This window comes from Cynocephalus volans, chromosome 3 (assembly GCF_027409185.1).
Source record: "Cynocephalus volans isolate mCynVol1 chromosome 3, mCynVol1.pri, whole genome shotgun sequence".
Classification (NCBI taxonomy): domain Eukaryota; kingdom Metazoa; phylum Chordata; class Mammalia; order Dermoptera; family Cynocephalidae; genus Cynocephalus; species Cynocephalus volans.
The window spans coordinates 66,382,661-66,402,084 of NC_084462.1; the positions used below are offsets into that span (position 1 = coordinate 66,382,661).

General features: G+C 55.3%; 1 protein-coding gene across 1 annotated transcript; it reads right to left on the reverse strand.

Annotated features, from left to right (window-relative positions):
- Positions 1 to 5,226: 5,226 nt before the first annotated feature.
- Positions 5,227 to 7,470, reverse strand: ISLR2 (immunoglobulin superfamily containing leucine rich repeat 2). The gene has a single exon (XM_063091810.1). The coding sequence runs from the start codon at positions 7,468 to 7,470 to the stop codon at positions 5,227 to 5,229; it is 2,244 nt and encodes a 747-aa protein (XP_062947880.1).
- Between the last annotated feature and the right edge of the window lie 11,954 nt (positions 7,471 to 19,424).

Consider the following 19,424-nt stretch of genomic DNA (forward strand, 5'->3'; position numbering starts at 1 on the left):
TTTTCTCTCAAATGTTGAACATCTTGAATGGCTTTTAGACTCAATTTAAGGACCAGTTTGCTAGAGTGTTGCTAAAAGAAAATGCATCTAATTCGCCTAAATCAAATTAACTCCTAATGCACAAGGGGATATGTTTAAGCAGTAAACAGTTGATAACATAAACACTTTCATTCTCCTTGTTCCATGTGGACTTAAACTTAATTATCAAACTTACATTTACATGTTCAAACAAAGCACACACAATTAGCACAATTTTGAAAATGATATCATCTTCAAATGACTTAAATTACTTATTCGACCAAGGGATGATACCACATCTTTTCAACTAATTTAACCCAACAAGTTGGTTTTATTTTCTACCCATCATGAGGTCTTTGGATGGCTTTTTTTCTTTTTTAAAAAATCCATATCAAGTCTCATTAGGAACACTGGTCATATTTTGAACTAAACACTAATGTTGCAAGACACTTTATAATTCAATTTCTTCTACATGCCAGTCACAGCAGATCTTTTGTTTTCAATATAATGTTATTATCTATTGAGTCCTAAAGCAAAGGCTTGTCATTGAACACATATGTGTGGGTGAGTGTGTTTCACATGCAGTCAATTGACACATTACCACTGAAATGGCTCTGCTTGTTCCATCCCCAACTTTCCAGCAGAATTTCTCCTGTCAATATCTCTAAGTTGGAGTTTTATAAGGTGAAGGTATTTGTTAGGCCAGACTTGGTAATTTACAAAGGGCCTTTCTCATGTCCTGATACCTGGGCTTGGCTTTCTGCAGAGTATGTACCTCATCCCTAAAGCACATGGTCCCCCTGTTTCCCTTACTTCATGCTCACACAGTCATGGTTCTTTCTCTGCAGGTGATGCCTCCTGTTACGTAGAGGGCAAATCTCTCTTTCCCTGTGGAGCATCTCATAACTGGGGCTTGGAAGTTAACAAACCTGGGGCGACGCAAATCAGAGCAAGATGCTACCCCCTTCCATTCACCTACCAACATGCACTGCCCTGGGATCCAGGAGGGAAAACCAAGATTAGCAGCACCCAAGGAGTAACAGTTCAAACATTTACTGACTCAACCACTCTTTGGAGATGTTAGTTTTAGTTGTGGCTGTTACTTGAGTGGCATGGGTGGAGGGTTGCATTCCAGACAGAAGATCCGGAACCAGAGGACCCCACACCAGCTGCTTCTTTCTCGAAGAAGCCCTGCCTTCCTTTGTTCTTTTATATTAATGGACTTTCTCTAATGATCTTCAGGATGGTTCTCACTCTTGCTGATTTCTAGGAAACATCGGGGTGGGGGCGGGGAGATGCTTCTTTCAAATCACCTTTCTGCAGACAGGTTTCTGATCTGATTCAAAGCCACATCCTGGACATCTGGTTTCTGTAGCTCAAAGAATTACTGCTCCTGATAAATTGCTCTGAGTTCTGAAGCTACTGCTGTCACATTGCATTCTCTGACCATTTTCCAGTTCCTCCAATACACATTTAGAGGTGCATATGCACGCACACACACAAAGCAACTCATGAGACTCCATTCCCATGTAGTATCCAAATAAGTTTCATGACAAAATACACTGGAAAGAGCTAAGCTAGCACAGCACCTGAAGCATATAGCAGATGCTCAAAGGAGGTTCATTAAATGAAAAGTTTTGGAGCCCTGGAGTGAGGATGGAGGTGATGTTGAACCTCCAAACCTCTGCAGGTTCTCATGGAGTACATGCCAATGGCAGAGTCAGACATGAGGGGGTGGAAGCAAGTGAGGGAGAGACACATTTTAAACCTCTCAGCAATTGGGCACTTGGGAGAAGGGAGTGAATAGTGCACTTCCCACCTCTGGATAAGTACAGGCCAAGATTGCACAGCCACCTGATGGGGACACTAAAAAAATAATTAAACCTCAAATGGGTAGTTGAATCGGAACAACTGAAAAGAGAACAGAGGGAAAGAGGGGAAGGAAATGAAAGAATAACATTTTGAAGGAGATTGGAAGGAAGGCCAGAGGCTGGGGACCATTCTGTGCATGTGCCAAACATTTGAACAGAAACTGGAACATTCCTGAGAAGGCTGGTATCTCAGTGGGCAGTTAGCAGAGTGTCTCAGCACCCTGGTCCTTGGCCTCCAGCACCTACTCATTCCTGTTCTGTGGGCTGAGCCTTTGGGCCCAGCCTTGCCCAGGAAACACAAGGTTTAGCTGAGCAGTTTTTTCATCCCTTAGGAAGCTTGGCTTAGACAAAGAAGGGGCAGAACTCTTAGCTGCTATGCACTCAGGATCCTGCAGTGTCCCCATGAGGGACCCTACTCTTTAGGACAGGGAAGGATAGGAAGGAGTTCTCCACACGGGAGACCCATGGCCGGAGGATTGGGTTGGACCAGAACCACTGAGAACTCACTGGCCCAGTCACGCCTGTTCCCAGATGCAATCCAGTGGGTGGATTCCCGAACCATTCCTAGGAAATGGGCCAGTTCCTGCCCCCTGCTCAGAGGCAGGATTTGCAGGTAAAACAAAGGAGCCCTCTTCCTGAAAGATGATATTCCTGAGTTGTGTCCCTGGCTGCAGGGTTTGGGCTGTGACCAGGAGCAGGGCTCAGGCTGTGGCCTTCAGAAGGGAATTTTTCTCTGAAACAGCTTTGCTGGTCTGGGAAAGAACTTGGGCTCAGGTCCTGGCAAGTGTCGCAGCCACCACATCTGCCACCACATCTGCCAGGAGATAGGCATGGAGCTGGAATAGGATTCTGGGCATCTGGACCTGGGCCTGTTCCACAGCTTGGATTGGTCCAATTAGAAAGACCTGTTACCCATACAGAGGGTGAGAGAGGAGAAGAGATTGGAAGCAGGAGGAAGAGAGCGTAAGGATGGAATCCTTATCTGCTCCCCTCACTTGTGTTCCTTTCCTCTACCACCTCCCTTCCTGGCCACTTCCAATCCCGCAGTGAGGTTCAGCTGAAACGCACAGGCAGCACAACCCCAGCACTTTAGGCTGGTCAGCACAGCATCCCACTCTTGATCCCTCTGTCTCTCCTGTCTCCCACCCAAGAAGCACTGATTCTAGTACTATTCAATCAGAGTGCTTTTCAACCCTAACTCCAAATGTGCACCACCTTCGCACACCCTGACAGTTGTCCTTGCATCATTCACTGAGCATTCCATGCCCACAACACACACTCAGCAGATTGCCAGATTTCCCTTTTTCTGCTCTACATCACTTGCCTGCTGTAGTTAGTGTTTTTTGTGACTTCTCTTGTGCAAGTCACAACAGCCTTGTCCCTAAGAATCCCTCCCTTCACACACACACACACTGGCTTCTCAGAGAACTGGTACTGAGACACAGAAACTAGGCAGTCCTCACATACACACACAAACACACACACACACAGTCACACACACACACACACACACACGCACACGGCCACTCCCTCTCACACCGACAGTGTCAAGTCAAAGAGGATGTATGCACTCAAGTGCAGATGCACAGACACACACATTCCCAGAGCTCACGTGTGCAGACACCCACCCTCCCTTCCTGCGAGCCTTCCCTACTCACTTCCAACCTCCCCCACCCCCTGTGGTTTCCTCTCTCCATCCCGGAGTTGGAAGCACCAAGAGCAGGGCTGGATGCAAACTCTGGCAAAAATCACAGGATGGTCAGACAAACACGAAATCACACAAAAGATCCCAACGGGAGGCTCCTCGGGGCTCCTTCCTTCTGCAGTTTCCTCCCCCCCCCCCCAGGCTTCCTCCCTCTGTCGCCCGACAAAGAGTCACCGAGCCCAGTTCAAATCGATTGTTTTATTGACTGTGTACATACAGACGCGTTTAGAAAAGGGCGCGGGCTCCGGAGGGCTACTCTGCCCCGGGCCGCGCTTGTGCAGCTGTTCGCCGAGGCTCGTACCCCCACCCCCACCCCCACCCCCACCCCCACCCCCACCCCGGCGCTTTCCTTCCAGAATGCAAAAGGACCCAGGCCCGAGTCGCCGCGCCACGCCCACCCTCCCCGCCCACCTGCCTGCCCGCCCGTCCCCCTACACTACACGGCCACACTTTACAGGACACAGACTTTTCTCCTAAAGAGCACGCTCATCTAGGACTACACGCCGGGCAAACACTATTCTCGCGGAAGGGGGGACGGGGAGGAAGGACGCGCGGACCCAGGGGCTTTTCTCCATCCCGATCCCGCAGCACAGTCACGCGCAGGCTTTGTGCGAACCAGGGCGCAAGTCCTCAGAAGACACGCGGCCTGGGAGGCCACAGTTGGCTTCCTCCGCCCACGGCGCTTTCCGTCTTGGGGTCTGGACCAGGAGGAGCCGTAGAAGAAGCGCGGTAGAGCGCAGCGATCTCCAGAAACTCCAACACACTGACAACGAAATTGGCCCGGGACCAAGCCGGCGCCCGCCACCGAAAATGGGCGCGCGGTCCCGCGGCGCTTTAAGTTAGGAGAGAAGCGAGAGACAAGGGATTCCCTCCCCCAGCCCCCCGCCCCCACCCCACCCCCCAATTTTCCCACAGGTTGGGAAGGGGGTGTTAGCACCAGACCCGTAATGCCGCTGTTTTTGAAAGTGGAGCTGAAAGACGCCCCAGGCACCGGGCTCGGCTCTAGCAGGACAGAAGTGGGTAGCGGTAGGGATGGGGGTACAGAAGGATTTGGTTCTCTATCGGGAGGGGTCTTTGAAACTAAAAAGTAGGGGTCGCCACCAATCCCGGATTCTGGGACTGCAGCCCTGAAGGACGGAGTAGGGGTCGAGGCGGGGCGCCGCAGCGCTCCATGCTGGGGATATCTACTGGGGCTCCCGGGCTGGCCACGGAACCCCAGCGCTACCAGCAGACGTTTCCAACGTCTTCGCCCGTTTCCTCGGGCTCCAGGGTCCACGGTGGGGCAGCCTGCGGGGCGGATTTCGCAGATAATCGCGATGGGAATGGAGGGGCGTAGATTTCGCTTTGCAGTCAATGGGTGGCGTCTTATACCGGAAGAAAGGAGAGGGACACTGTGCTTGGCTGGGCTGGGGCGTGGGGGGAGGAGGATTCAGCCCTCGGGCTCCGGGAGAATTACGGCTGTAGTTGGCTGGAGCAGGGTGAACTCGGCCCATTCCCCTCTAGAAGGGAGTGGTTAGGGGGCGGAGGAAGTGAAGGTTGGGGGCGGGGTGCATAAGTCCTGCCTGCCCCACGCTTCTGTTCCCAAGCACCCAAGGTGGGGGTGGGAATCGGCGGGCCGGGCAGGAGTGGGGTTCAGCCCGCCGTCTGCCTGTAGTTGCCGTTAATCTCCTGGGCGATGTTGACCGCCTCTGCGCCTAGAGGCAGGCGATCGCTGTACTCAGAGCCCGCCTCGAACTCCTCTTGGTTGGCCTTGGACTGGGACTCCACCAGTGAGCAGGCCGCCAGGCTCTCCTCCCTGTGCAGGTCCCCATCTGGGTCCTCCTGCTCGGCATCTTCGTCAAGGCCCATCCCCGGGACCTCCTCTGGTTCCTCGCCGCCCGCCTCGCCGCCTGCCGGGTAGCTTTTCTCGGACTCGAGGTAGGAGGCACGTGGGTCGAAGTCGGCAGCGATGCGCTTCTCCATGGGGTCGGGGGCCTGAGGCCGCAGGATAAGACGGTAGGGCTTGCCCGGGTGTTTGGCCAGCAGATGGCAGCAGGCGGCACCCAGCAGCGGCACGGTGGCCAGCACCAGGAGGAATACACTCACTGCCACGATGACCAGCAACGAGGGCAGCTCTTTCTTGGTGGCGAACACCACTTGCACGTGGCAGGCCTCGCCCGCCAGAGCTAGGCACACAGAGTAGTTGGTGCCTGGCCGCAGGCCGCGGAACCAGTAGGCGTTGACGCCTTCCTCCACGCGGGACCACTGCACTGCCGCGCCGCCTCCCGCTGGACACAGATAGAGTAGACGCAAGGGCCGCCGCCCGGGCCGCCCAGCTCCCCCAGCCCCGCCGGGCCCAGGGCCCCAGCGCGCCGCCAGCGGTGTCAGCTGCACCCGCGCCTCGCGCTCCGCCACGTCCAGCGCGATGACACCCAGCTCGAAGACGTGCGGCTTGAGCTCTGCGCTCTGGTTGAACGCGTGGTTAGACACGTACCGAGAGGGATCCCCATGGCCGCAGTGCTGCTCCTCTGCCGGATCCGCAGGGACCTGGTCTTCGGCCTCCTCTCCCTCACCTGCCTCCTCCTCCGGCACCACCTCTATCTCTGTCTCCCCGAAGACGCTGACCCGGGCCAGGCCTTGGCCTTTGGTTTTGCCTTCGGGCTTAGAGGGCAGGACGCTGTTGCCTCGGCCCTTGGTTGTGGATTTGCGCTCCGAGGTCGAGGCCTGCCCATCGGGTTCTCCCCCCGCTCCAGGAGCGTGCTTTGGGGGCCCAGCTGCCGCCACCGCCACGCGTACTGAGGTCGAGTTGGCACCCAGCTCATTGCGTGCACGGCATGTGTAGACGCCCGCCTCCTTGGCACTCAGGAGGGGCACCAACAGGGAGCCATTTGCTAGGGCCAGGAAGCGCGGGGTGGCTGGCGGTGCTGGCCAAGCGGGTGCCGGAGTTGGGGTTGGGGCCTCGGTCTGCGTCTGATAGTCCACATCTCCTTCCCCCTCCCTATCCACCTCTGCGTCCCCCTCGTCCTCCCCACTTAGGACCGGCGGCTCTAGGACTACGGTGCCACCCGGGATCTGAAGTTGCCATTGCAGGCGGGGCGTGGGGTGGCCTTCGGCGACGCAGTGTAACAAGAACGCCAAACCCGCCCGCAGGGGGGTGCCAGGCGCCTCAGGCGACGGTTCTGCACTTAGACGCACGGTGGGTGGGGCACAGGGCAGGGCGGGCAGGCGGTGCACAGGTACTCCCTGAAGCGCGGGAGGCGAGGCACACGCAATGGAGTCGGGCTCCGGTAACGAAACCCGAGTGTTCGCTGCCCAAGCCTGCAGCCACACAAGGCCGCAGCCGCAGTGAAAGGGATTGTGATAGAGTTGCAGATGTGACAGCGCGCTTAGTGCGTCGAAGGTGCCAGGCTCCAACGTACGCAGCCTGTTGTTGTTGATGCGCAGGGAGCGCAGGTCTGGCAACGCTCCGAGTGCATCCCGGGGCAGCGAGCCCAGGCGGTTGTGGTTCATTTTGAGCAGCTGCAGCGCGCTCAGGTTACGCAGGTCGCTCCACGGGAAGCTGGATATGAGGTTGTGGCTCAGGTCGAGGTTCTTGAGCTGGCTCAGCACCGCCAGCGCGCCCAGCTCCACTGTACGCACCTCATTGTGCGCCAGCCACAGCGACGTAACCTGCGTGACGTCGGCAAAAGCCCCGCGCCGTAGCACGGTGATCTTGTTGGCGGACAAACTAAGGGTGGTCACGTTGGCTGGCAGTCCTTCGGGCACCTCACGCAGCTCTTTGTAGGCGCAGTCCGCGAACTGGTGAGCATACTTGTCCACGCAGGCGCACGGCTCTGGACACGCTCCGGCCACTCCTAGCAGAGCCCAGGCCAACCACAGGGCCCTAAGGGGCACCATCGCGGCTCCTGCAGAAGGAAGCCGAGGGAAGAGAAGAGAAGGTGACTCACCGAACTCCAATTTTCCTCACCTATCTAGCGCTACCTCCGCAAGCTCGTTTCCGCAAACCCGTCTAGCGCAAATCTGGTAACCTCCTCTGCGTCCAGGAGGCTCTCTTTGGCATGAGTGGAGCTCAATAAAAGTCTCAGGGTTCAATGGATGCTACCTCGCAGGACTCTGACTTCCTTTTCCAGCGGCCCCGACCTCGCTCTTGTTTCCCTACATATCCGCTCACCCTGGAGCCGGCCCCTTCATAGGCTCCCCTGCTCGCCTGTTTTCAGTGGGCTCCGCGCTGACCCCTCTCTGTGTTTCTAAGCCTTCGTTTAACCCAGTGAAATGGATAAACAGGAAGGATATTTTTGTCTGTGACCGGCTGTCCTCCCTGGAACCCTTTGTCCCACGCACAGCACTCGCATACACGCCCATGCAGGCGCACAACAATACGAACAGAACACTCGGGCGTTGCCATCAAATCGCCAACTTCTGCAAGGGTTTAGAGGACCCAATGCGTTGTCGGGAGATTCACAACACATTTCATAGACACACAAACACATTGGCACCCGGTCATGGACACAATAAACCCTAGAGACCTCATTGTTCCTTTGATTGAACCCAGCATTTTTGCAGAGTTTGCTACCACTGTGCAAAGCACTCTCCTGTTCATTATGAGACTTGGCAGACACAAGGACACAAGTCTGTACACAGACCGGCCCACACACAGGGACACAGGCACACACTTGTGCGTGCACACAGCCCTCCACTGAGACCGAAATCCGAACAGATGAGCAATACCATGAACTCGCAGCGGGTGGCTTGAGGCATGGGATCTAGAGAAACATACCCCATTCCCTCTCTGGCCACAGCCAAAGTCGCCTGTTTTGGGGTGCAGCTCCCGGAGGGAAAAACCTGGGCTGGTCGGTCAACCTTCCGTCTGGGGAGGGAGGTCCTCCCCCAATGTCTGCACCAGTTGCGGTGGGGAACAGTCAGGAAAGCTTCCTACAGAGCCCTGGCGGGCCCCAGGGGTACAGAGGGGTTACCCACCAACAGGTCATGGGAGCTGCCACTAGCTAATGAGGCCAGAGAAGGTTCAAGATTCTGCGCCTTTCTCCACAGCCCCAGGATGTCTGAAGGTCCCCCATAAAACCTCATCCCCAGTCACACAAACGCACTTACACAGACTCCCCGCCCCCACCTGGGGCGCTCGTGAGGTTTGGCAGAGACCCTCTCATATCGCGTCTTTGTGAACCTGAGTCCCCCACACTGCGTTTGCTCCTGGGGGAGGGCCCCTTCCCCCCTCCTCCAAGTCCGCTCCCACTGAGTCCAGGGCCCTAGGCTGGACATACCCCTACCTTCGTCGAGGTTGTGGGGCGGTCCCCACTGCTTACCCGCTGCTCACTGACTCCCAGTACCCTGCCCTCGGTCTGCAACCTCTTTTCCAGACTCGGTGTCGCGAAGCTGGGACCACAGCCCAAGGGAGCTTCCCGCATCTGTTGCTGCGGCTGTGGGGGAAAACGGCGGGGCAGAGAAAGACACAGGTAAGTGTGGGGACTCCCCTGCCCCGAAGTCCCATTTCAGTTTTCCCTTTCGCGTCTGTTCTCCCCCACCTCTCGCTGGCTGCAGGTTGGAGAGAGTCCTCGCACGCTCCCGTGCTCCGCGGGGACGCGCACAGCCTCTCCCACCTCCTGCATCGTCTACATTTGTTAAAGACATAGGGACCCTCCCTGAGGCCGAGACACGTCGGTCACAAGGGACGTCCCAAGTCCACTGCTCTCGGCTCCGCTCTTGCCAGCCGACCGCACCCCCACAATCCACGCCTCCACCCCCACATTTACACACACGCTGACACTGTCACTATCCCTCATCACACGGCCCCCCGGACAAACACATTCGCGCACACACACCCTCACCCTTCACACAGTCGACCTTCACACGTTAGAATTATCCATCATCATGTAATAATCACGTCAATGTGTTGAGCTCTCGCTACGTTCACACATTTTCACAGGCACACTTTCACCCGGGACACGACGTTCTTGCTGTCACACACACACACACACACACACACACACACACACACACACGCACACGCACACGCACACGCACATTCACGCGCACTCACCCTCACGCGCCCGTCCCGCCAGCGCCGGTGAGCTTCGCTGCTAATTGAATGCCAGCCGCTTTTACTCCCCGCAACACGTGAGACAAACCATCTTTGAGGAATTTAGGGGAAGGAAAAGCGCGTGGCTGAAGAGGGGGAGGGGGCGCGCGTGTCTTTGCCTTTAAACTCTTTTTGCAAATGCACGCGATGGCGCAGACAGACCTCGAGCCGGACCGGCTGAGCCGCGCGCAGCCTGACTCGCGCGGATCCTTCCCTCCCGCATCCCCTGCTAGCCGCCTCCTCCCCGAAGCCACGTTCAACACGATGCATAATTGATAGTGTTAGCAGAGCGCCTCACCCTCCCTGCCATTTTTGCCTGGATCTGGGCAGATACAAACCCTGGTTTCCCCCGCCCCCCCGCCAGTCTAACCCGAAGAGAACGCTCAGCACTGCAGGGCGTGCAGGGAAGGGACGCCCCCATTCCTAGCCCACCGCCTCCCCAGCCCGGTCTCTTAAGCCGGAACTCTTTATGTCTTGTCTTTTGTGGCTAAACTAGAGCTTGAAGCCCACGGCCCCACGCGCCGGCCTGCGCGCACCTCGGGGTGGGGCGGGGCGCGCAGTTATCAGCCGACGCTCCTGGGAAGCCAGCCTGAGCGCACCCAAGCGCCTCTCAGGTCTTGCCAGCTTCGGGCGAATGGGGCACCGAGGCTGCAGCGGATAGTGACACACGGGCATGGTTACAAAACGTCTGCTCCTCTCGAGCGCTGTGGGTTGAGGACTTAAGGCCCGAGCATTTCCCCCTCCTCCAGTATCCTCACGGCCTCTCAAGCAAACGCACCGTCAGCCCCATACACACTTTCCCCTAAAGCCGCTGCGCCCCGCCACCGCCCCACCGTCTCGCACCCTCACACAACAGCCGGCCCGAGCAGACTCGCTGTTCCCGACTCTCGCTCCCTTTCTCTGAAAAACCCCGACATTTCTTTTAGCGATAAGGAGGCGGAGGCGCGGGGATGTTGAGGCATTTAGCTAAAACCCGGTCCCCCTCCACCCCCCTACCCCCCCGCAACAGAGCCCTGGAGACAGAGCTGCTAACCAGAAGCAAACAGGGGGGACAGGCTCCAGGAGACATGTACGGCCCCCGCCCCCCTGTCCTTGTCGTAGACACTGAGCCCTCGGGGCGCACGTGGCCCCCCAACCCTCACTCTGGGCCGTGGGGGCCTCTCGCGGTGGGTCGATGGCGCGGGTTTGGGGCTTCTGCAGAGATCAATACCCCGATTTGAGTGTTGAGCATTTTAATGAGCTGGGAAGGGGGTGGGGAAGAGAGACAGGCGAGGAGCGCTGCATCTAAAGAGACCACCCGGCCGGGGGTTCCGAGGCTCCTTTGTAAATTAAATATGAAAAGACTGGTGCACGCACACTCCGAGTCCCTCCCTCTCTCCTGCTCCTGCCGTCGCTACAGGCTGCCCAGCGGGGCTGGGACCAGCGCATCTTGCTCAACCCGGAGTTCAGAACCCAGAACTTCACTCCATCTGCTGGGGGCTGGGGGTTCCCCCGAGCCGATCCAGGGGCAGGGGCGTCCGGGCGCCCTTTGGGGGAAGGTATTTTCGAAAAGGGCCGAGGGGTGAGAGTACTGTGACCCCTTCCGTCCGGGACCCTGAGATGAGACGGCCGGAAGCGGCTCCCTATCCCGGGAGTGAGTCCCTGAGATTTAGGCCTGGCTGGGCGGGGGGCGAGGGGTAGGGGGTGGGAGTGGGGGGTGGCGCAGGCAGCCGGACTGGCATGGCCTTCTTTGTCTGCGGAGCAAGAAGGGCGTCCTGGGAGGGTTATCCACGTCTTGGGAACCCTGAAGGGGCGGTCCTGGGAGCCTTGGCCAGGAAGAGAGACCCGAGGATGCGGAGACCTAGCGGTGGGGACTGACAGAGTCGGGTCCCTGATGGCAGGTCCTGGGGACTTTCCGGGGTTGGGGGAGGGGCGCACGGCTTGTGGGACCTCCTCCGGGTTTTACCTCTTTTCTGGTTCTTTTTGCGTTCGGCGGGGAAGAAAGAGGGCAGGCGGGCGGGAGGACAACTTGGGAGCGGGAGGGACCGGGAAATAGAGTGTGGCAGTGGAAGGCAGAATGGGCTCGCTAGCTATCCGCCCAAGCTTCCCTGGACCGCAGGGACCCGCCCTCCAGCGTCGCGGGAACCTCTCAGGGGCCGCGGACCCTTTTCCTCGCTCTCTTGACGAGGTTGCAGAATCCGGGGCATTCAGTGGGGAGACAGGGCTCCGGGCGCCTGGAAAGCGGCTAAGGGCGCAAGGGCCACCCTGCGCGGACCCCTGCGGCGCCCGCCCGTTCTACGACAAGCGCCTGCGTTTCTCGAGCCTTACCGCCCTTTACACCCGCCTTCGACTCTGGACAGCCCGGTGCCCGACCAGGCAAGGCTGGAGCCCGAGTCGCCCCGGGCAGAGTCCGCGGAGGCCTGAGCTGGGAGCCGCGTCTCCGGGTTCAGCGTCCGAGCTCAGCCAGAAGACAGCGCGCATCTCGCCCGGCGCCGCCAGGCGCGCAGAAGCGGGTCTAATGTTTATAACAATAATGATACCGTTATTGAAGGCTGGGCAACCGGGAGCGAAGATACCACCCCCGCCGCCGCCCACGTCTTTGATCGTTAAAGAAACAGGCACCTAATCAGGTGTGTGGCAGGAGGGAGGGGCGGAGGTGGGATACAAGGTTCCAAGCCCGGAGCGAAGAGGGCCCCAGATTCAGAATCCGTCGGATCCGGGCTAAGGCTTTTTACCAGGCTGGGGTCCTGATCCCAGACAGACCCAGGGGCCGAGAACTGGAGCCCCTGAGCGCTTTTTGCAGATCGACCTCTAACTTCAGCATCGCCGACCCGCAGCATCGGGAGGGCGCTTGATCAGGGCACTTGCGTCCCCAGCTCTCTCTTCTCAGGTCTGGGGCGCCCCCTCCTGGACACCGCCTGCCCGGCTCCGAGACGGGGCAATGCGGCTGCGGGGGACTGGGCGGGGAGGGCGTCGGCTATGGAGTCCAGTACCAAGGCGAGTGCTGGCCCGGGCTCGGCAGTCCCGCGGCGCAAGGTTCCAGTGGGGCGCGCTTAACCAAGGCCCAAAGCTTTCGTTCCGGTGTCCACTCAGCCTGCGTCCCGGGAATCTGCAACTACCCCCGTATTCCCCTCAAACACAGGCGCGGCACCTGCTTCGCGTCCTTTTGTTTCCAGCTCCGAGGGCACTATAGGCGCCCCCTGAATTCTCCTCGAGCCGCTAGTCCCCTAGTACGAACCCAGGAGCTTAGTGTCCTGTACTCCTCCCCCACCCTCCCCCGTCTGGCTGGAGCGTCTTCTCTTCAGTCCTGTCCCTGTATTTTATGACTTTGTCTGTAAAATGTCCGAGATCTGAAAAAGATCTGTTGGAGCTAAGAGAGGAAAAGAAAACTGCAAAACTGGAAGTAATAGATGTTTGATTAAATGTTTAGGACATGGAACATTGTACAAACAATTTGGTTGCAACTGCCCTCAGAGTTGTACAAGCCTTTGTATTTGAATGTGGCATGTGGGTATTTTTATCGACTTGCCGGGGGGTGTGGGAAGGGCCTCTGAGAATAAGAAAGCCTGGGTCCAGATGGGCATCAAACATCCCCAGCTTAGCAGCCTGCTTGGGAGACCTTCCCCACAGCTGCCCTCCAGCCTGATAAGTCCCTGAACTCACTGCTTTCCGCCTTTCAGCTTCCGCAGCTGAAAAAGCACACAGACGCACACAGTGTTCCCTCCAACCCCCACCCCCGCCCCACCAGGAACTGCTTTCCTTTTCTAATTTCCAGCAGAAAGTTCACTCCTCAGGGAAACCAGGCCATATTTATACTCCTGCCCCTCTTCCACCTCTTCTCCTCATATACAGTGGTTAGGAGGACAGGTTCTAGCATCAAGCTCCATCATGTACTAGCTCTGTAACCTTGACCAAGTTACTTAACCTCTCTGTGCCTCCGGGTGTGTGTGTGGGGGGGAGGACATAAATGAAAGTATCCGTATTTCAGGGTTGCTGTAAAGATTAAATGAGTCGATGAATGCAAAGCACTTAGGACCTGGCATGTAGTCCTCAGCAAATTAGCTATTTTCAAACAATATCTGAATAGAATTAGTTATTATTATTGCCTTGCAGAGTTGGATATAAGTATGATGAGATGTTCTTCTGCACACACCCCTACATGCTTGTCCTGCCTCCCCCACAGCGCAAGGACCCTGGCTCTGCCCTAGACAGATTTTCTTCATCACCGGCCCCCTCCACACACACAAAATTGGTATAGGTAGCAATTAGAATTATAGTACTACTTATTATTATTTGTAAAGGTTTCTAGTTTCAGATACTTAAACACAGACTCTGATGCTTGTGGCTGTCATCAGTGCATCTGTCTGGGAAGAGAGACCTGCAGCTGCAGACTTGGCGGAAGGTTTTTAATTAAAACCACATTCTGTTTAAGTATTTATTGGGCTCTGTGACTTTAATTATTTTCTAGGGAAAAACAAAACAAAACAAAAAATCCGCATTTGCCTATGGGAAGACTGCTGGTTTCAGAGGAAAGTAGCAACCTGTAGCAGTTTGCTGGAGGCAACTGGAAGGAATTTTCTGAATGGTTCAAATGAAGCTTGACATTATTAATAATCTGGGATCCAGCCCATGACCTTCCTCCTAGTGCTTTCATGAAATTAGCTTAACATTCTGGCAAGGCCGTTGATTGCCATCAAAATTAACGACAGTTCTTCCAGTGACAGCTCATGTAATTATCTGGGTCTGGGCTTGTCTCACTGAAAATGGAAAATTCCTGCCTGGAAGAGGCAACACTCCCTCATGCGAGGGGCAGCATGCTTACCTACACCACCCCAGTGCAGGCAGGTCTGGTTCCCCCCAGAAGAGAGATCCTGAGGCAGCCTGCCCCTCCACGGCAGGACTTATTTGGTAAAGAGCTGGGGCAGGTTGCCGCGGGGGGGAGGGGACCATGTGTGATACTTCTGTGTGCAAATAACAAAATTCCCATCTCAAAGGGTGGACACTCATTAAGTGTATCATCTCACAAGCAGGAAACAAGGCTGGCTTCAGGGCTGGTTGATTCAGTGGCTCAGTGACATCAGCAGTCCCAGGTTCTTTCTGTCTCTCTCTGTCTAAGGCTTGTGTCCTTTGGTACCATTGAAGGGCTTCAGCAGCAGCTGGAGCTTATACTTACCGTTAACAGGCTAGTGGGATAGAAAGACTGGATTCTCTTTCCCAAAGCCCAGTGCCTCCTTGGGCCTTATCGACATGTATTAGTGCAGGACTCCTCATCTCTGTACCAGTCACCGGCAAAGGGGATGGAATTGATTGGCTTAGAGTAATCATCTAGCCCTGACATGGATACTGAGGAGTCAATCCCAATATTTAACACAAGCAAGAAATGCCCTTTAAATAGAAGGGCTGGGGAATTGCACGTTCAGAGTAACCTAACATTGTGTCAAAATGAATTGAAATGAGTGACCATGATTATAATGAACCATATTAGATACTTCCTTATCTGGAGTTTAGACCAGTCTATGTCCACAGTCTGTGACCAGAGTCAGGGCTCAGGTTGGAGTCAGGATCAGGGCTGTGTGTGGCCAGGTTCAAGGAACTGTCTTTGGTAGACATACAAACCAGAGGATCCTCTGCTTTCACAGAATTCTTGAAAGGATAAAAATCTGTTCTTGGAAATGCCTGTGCTGGGATCCAAAGCTATTTTGGGAGCAGTAGAAGTTTCAGTCTTTAGTTGGATATTTATGAACAGGAGATGTTTATGAACTCAAAGATGTTCCTATGTGACTTCACATCCTGAACATGTCACCTGTTATGATATATACTTCAGTTTGAGGGCACAACCTCAGTCTCTCCCAGACATGGGCAGGGCTCAGGTTCTGGTGCCCATGAGCACTGGAGGGGAGGTATGGGAGCTAATACAGGAGAAGAGAGGTGGAAAATAGGAGGAAAAATTCTACCTTGGTCTGTGGAAGAATGTGGAGGCTGCACAAAGCGGTGGAGACCACTCTGGGGTTGGAGCTCCACAGCCTGAGACCTGGCTTCAGTTCCCCCAACTCACCGAGTGACCTTCAGCAACACTTCGCCCTCTCTCCATTTGAGCTTCCTCTCTAGCAATGGTAAGAGAATGGACTAGATGTGCCCTGAGGCCCTCCCAGTGCCGCTGTCCTCTGAGACCCTCATTCTTGGGGTGCTGTCATTTTAGGAGAAGCCGGTCTGCAGGTTGAATTGGGGCTTGTAGGGGGCAGGCTGCCATCTGATGGAGCCTCTGGCAGGAGGGTGTCCTCAGACGGTCTGGAACCTTTGCTTCCCCTCCTCCACATGCCCCTTGGCAGTATCTGTGTTTTCCTCCCATCACACTGCCTAGTCTGTTGAGGCAATCGGTACACTTGGGCCCCAGGAGCTAGCCCCCTCCCCAGAACTGCTGTGCACTGCTCTGTGGGCAGGGGAGTCCTGCTTCAAAATACTTCCCAAAGGCCCTTCACATAGTAGGATTTGGGGGCAGTGGGAGTAACATTACTGGAAATTAAAATCTGATCACTGAATATTTCAGGTACCGGGTGCATCAATCAAGGAAGAAAGACCAAGGCTGCCACTCCTCTCTGCTCTGCAACCCTCGGTTCTCCATCGCCTGATGCTGTCATGAGGGCATGGAGAGAGGCCACAATAAACACATATTCAGACGCTCCCTCCCCCTCGTGTGGTCTTCGGCAGATGCCATGAGGGCAGGGCCCAGGGTCTCCTCCTCCTTCTCCATCCCCCAGACTCAATGCTCCTACAGGGCTGTGCAGGGCCTTCTCATCCACTGTCCCCATCAAAGCCCAGAACAGCACAGGGTGGGCACGTGGCAGGATAGAATACAAGTGAATTTCCTCTTGGGTCCCTTCAGTCTCGTTGTCAATAGGCTCTTCTCATTTGTTTTTGGAAATGGTTTCTCAGAAGCAGAACTCAGACAAGGTTTTGTGTGCAAGTGGTTGATTAAGAAAATGCCCGAGCAGAAACCAGTGAGGGAGCAGACAAGCAAGGGGATGATTTCAGGCATAGTCTCAGCCTCAGCCTGATCCCAGGGAGCTCTAGAGCAAAAATAACACTGTGGAGTTTCTCCTGACCTGAGGCAGGGAAGCTTGGCTCCTGCAGATGCACAGCAGTCACCAGGCATTGGCTAAGGACTGCCCCTGGGGCAGGGAGACCTCCAGGAACTTCCCTCTCTATGCACCTGTGGGCAATCAGCTTTCGTAGCCTGGAGAGACTGTGAGGCCTGCACCAACCTTACAGAAGGGACAAACAGGGAGCTGTAATGACAGCCTTAAAGAGTCCCAGAGTCACCAAGCATCAGAACTTGGGACCTAGAAGTCACCTATCCCCACCCCTCTACTTTACTGGAGGGGAGACAGGCAAACAGAGATGTCACAGAGCAGTTGGGGCTGGGAAACGCCCCCAGCATGCAGCTTCTCTGAGATGCTGTCCTGGGGCAGTCTGGGTCAAGGCTAGGCAGAGCGTGGTTGCCATTGGTGAGCTTGCTGGTTAGGAGGTCCTTGAGACCCTCAGGCAGATATGGCCTCTCCAAGGATGAGGGCAGCTGTTTCTGGGGTAGGACATATGCCCCCATTTCAAATCTCCTGTGTTAGCCCCCTGTACCCACCTCCAGTGCTCATGGGCACCAGAACCAGAGCCCTGCCTACATCTGGAGAGACTGAGGTTGAGCCCTCAAATTGGAGTATCTGTGATAGTAGGATGCCGGCCCCAAATCAGGCCCCATAGAGAGAGCATCTCCAGCCAGGCAGCTGGCTGGGGCAGAGATTTGGAGGAAGGAGAGGACTCCCTGAGGTGGGTCTTGGCATGTTGCAGAGGTGCCCCCAACTCTGGGCCTAGACAAAGCTAGTTCTAGTGGCCACATCTTGGGGACAACCAGGCACAATTCAGTGTGAGGGGGTCCAGAGCAGGAGATCAAGGGTTAGGGGGCTGTAGCTACTTTTCCACTGACTTCCTGTGAGACTTTGGAAGTCTTTCTCCCTTCTGGGCCCCAGTTTCCCTTCTTGTGCCATGAGGCTAAATGTCCCTGCTGCCTGCCTGCCTCATCTTGGGCTTGGATCTGTCACATTCTCGCTCTTCATGCCTGTTTCCACCAAATCCAAACTGAGGAAGGTTTCCTTGGTGCAGTGCCTCCCAGGAAGGACAACCTCCAGGTTCAGTCCTCTTCAATGTCCCTTTGAAGTGCCTCAAATAGGTTTTCCCAGGGAAGCCAGCAGGAACCGGCTAGGAAGGGTGAACCTGTGCAGCATCTGTGAACGCCTCAGCCTCACCTCCCTGAGTCCTTATCTCCAGACCCAGCTGGAACCTTGATGTATTTATTTGCTTCTCCCAGGACCCCCTCTGTCCAACCTACATCCCTGCTCGTGCTGCAAGAAAATGACCTTCATGCAGATGGCTGTCTGGTAGCTCGGTTAGGGCGAGGAGGGAGGGGACTGCTATAAATCCCTCCAGTCTTCAGCGACGTGACCCTGTTGGGGTAGAGGAGACAGTCAAGGAGGCTTGGAGAAATGTGGACAAAGGTACAGGAGAAGTAGTTAGGGATAGAGTTTCCTAGATCCTAAATGGACTGGAACCAGGAGAGAGAGGAGAGAGAGTGAGCGAGAAGGGGAGCAAAGAGAAGGGGAGAGGGTGGAGGGGAGAGGAAAAGCAGACAGTACTTCTGGTGCCTTCTGGGAATCGGTACAACGCCTTCTCCTCTAGGGTGTTGGATGTAGAGTTATTTTTTATTATGTTGCTGATTTGCTAAGTTTAGTATTTTATACACGTCATCTCCTTTAATCCTCAGAGCTTGTGAAATGTGTGTTACCATCTCCAGTTTGTACATGAGATCGCAGAGGCGAAGTAGTTGGTCCAAGGTCACACAGCAGAGCTGGAGTTTGAACACAGGTCCCTCCAAAGTCCACGTTCTCACTGCCACACGCACCATTCCCTGCTCCTTAGCCACCTCTACAAGGGCTGACCACTGTGGGCCAAGCGTCACCAAGCCTTGCCCACCCTCTGCTTCCTCCTTGGTTGGTCTGATTTAGTGTAGAATTGCCCCCCCCTGGGGTCAGCCAGGGCTTTATGGATGTCGAACTACAGGAGAGAGGCAGCTCTCAATCAATTCCACCCCCAGGCCCTTTGCACTCAGTCTGTGCAAAGAACGCAGTTTCAGACAATCGGGCAGCGACACTAGATTTCACAATATCTCTTATTGCACTTGTCTGACTGGCTAGTTCTTTGTAAAATGTCTGTGGTTAGCTGGCTAGCTTTTGTAATCTGCCTGGCTGTCAAGTTTGGGATATTTATAATATTTAAAAACTATCTTATGCATAGTTCAGTCAGCTGCTCTGAATTTAAGGAAGCTCCTTGAGCTGAGAATGAAGAAATGTCCCCCTTACTTGACAGCAAACACATTTTGTAAGGATGGATGGAGACTTCCAAACTTCCTGTTTGTTTGTTTTGAGTACAGGAGGAGTCAGTTGAGATTCTAGACCCTTCTCTCAACAGAGTCTCCACAGACTTCTGCTTTATTCAGATCCAGTGGGTCTGGAGCTGACAACTGGATTCAGAAACAAAAATAAATGATGATATTGTCCCCATTCCTCCCCCAGCCCCAGGCTCAGCCTCTGCCTCTGCTTGGGACCAGGATCAAGGCCACTCCAGGGGAGCATGTCCTCAGAGACCTCAGCCCACAATCCCTTCCCTCTCCCTCCAGTCTGTCCCCACCCACGTGCAGGGGCTAGCAGTCTCCATGACCACTTACTTGCAT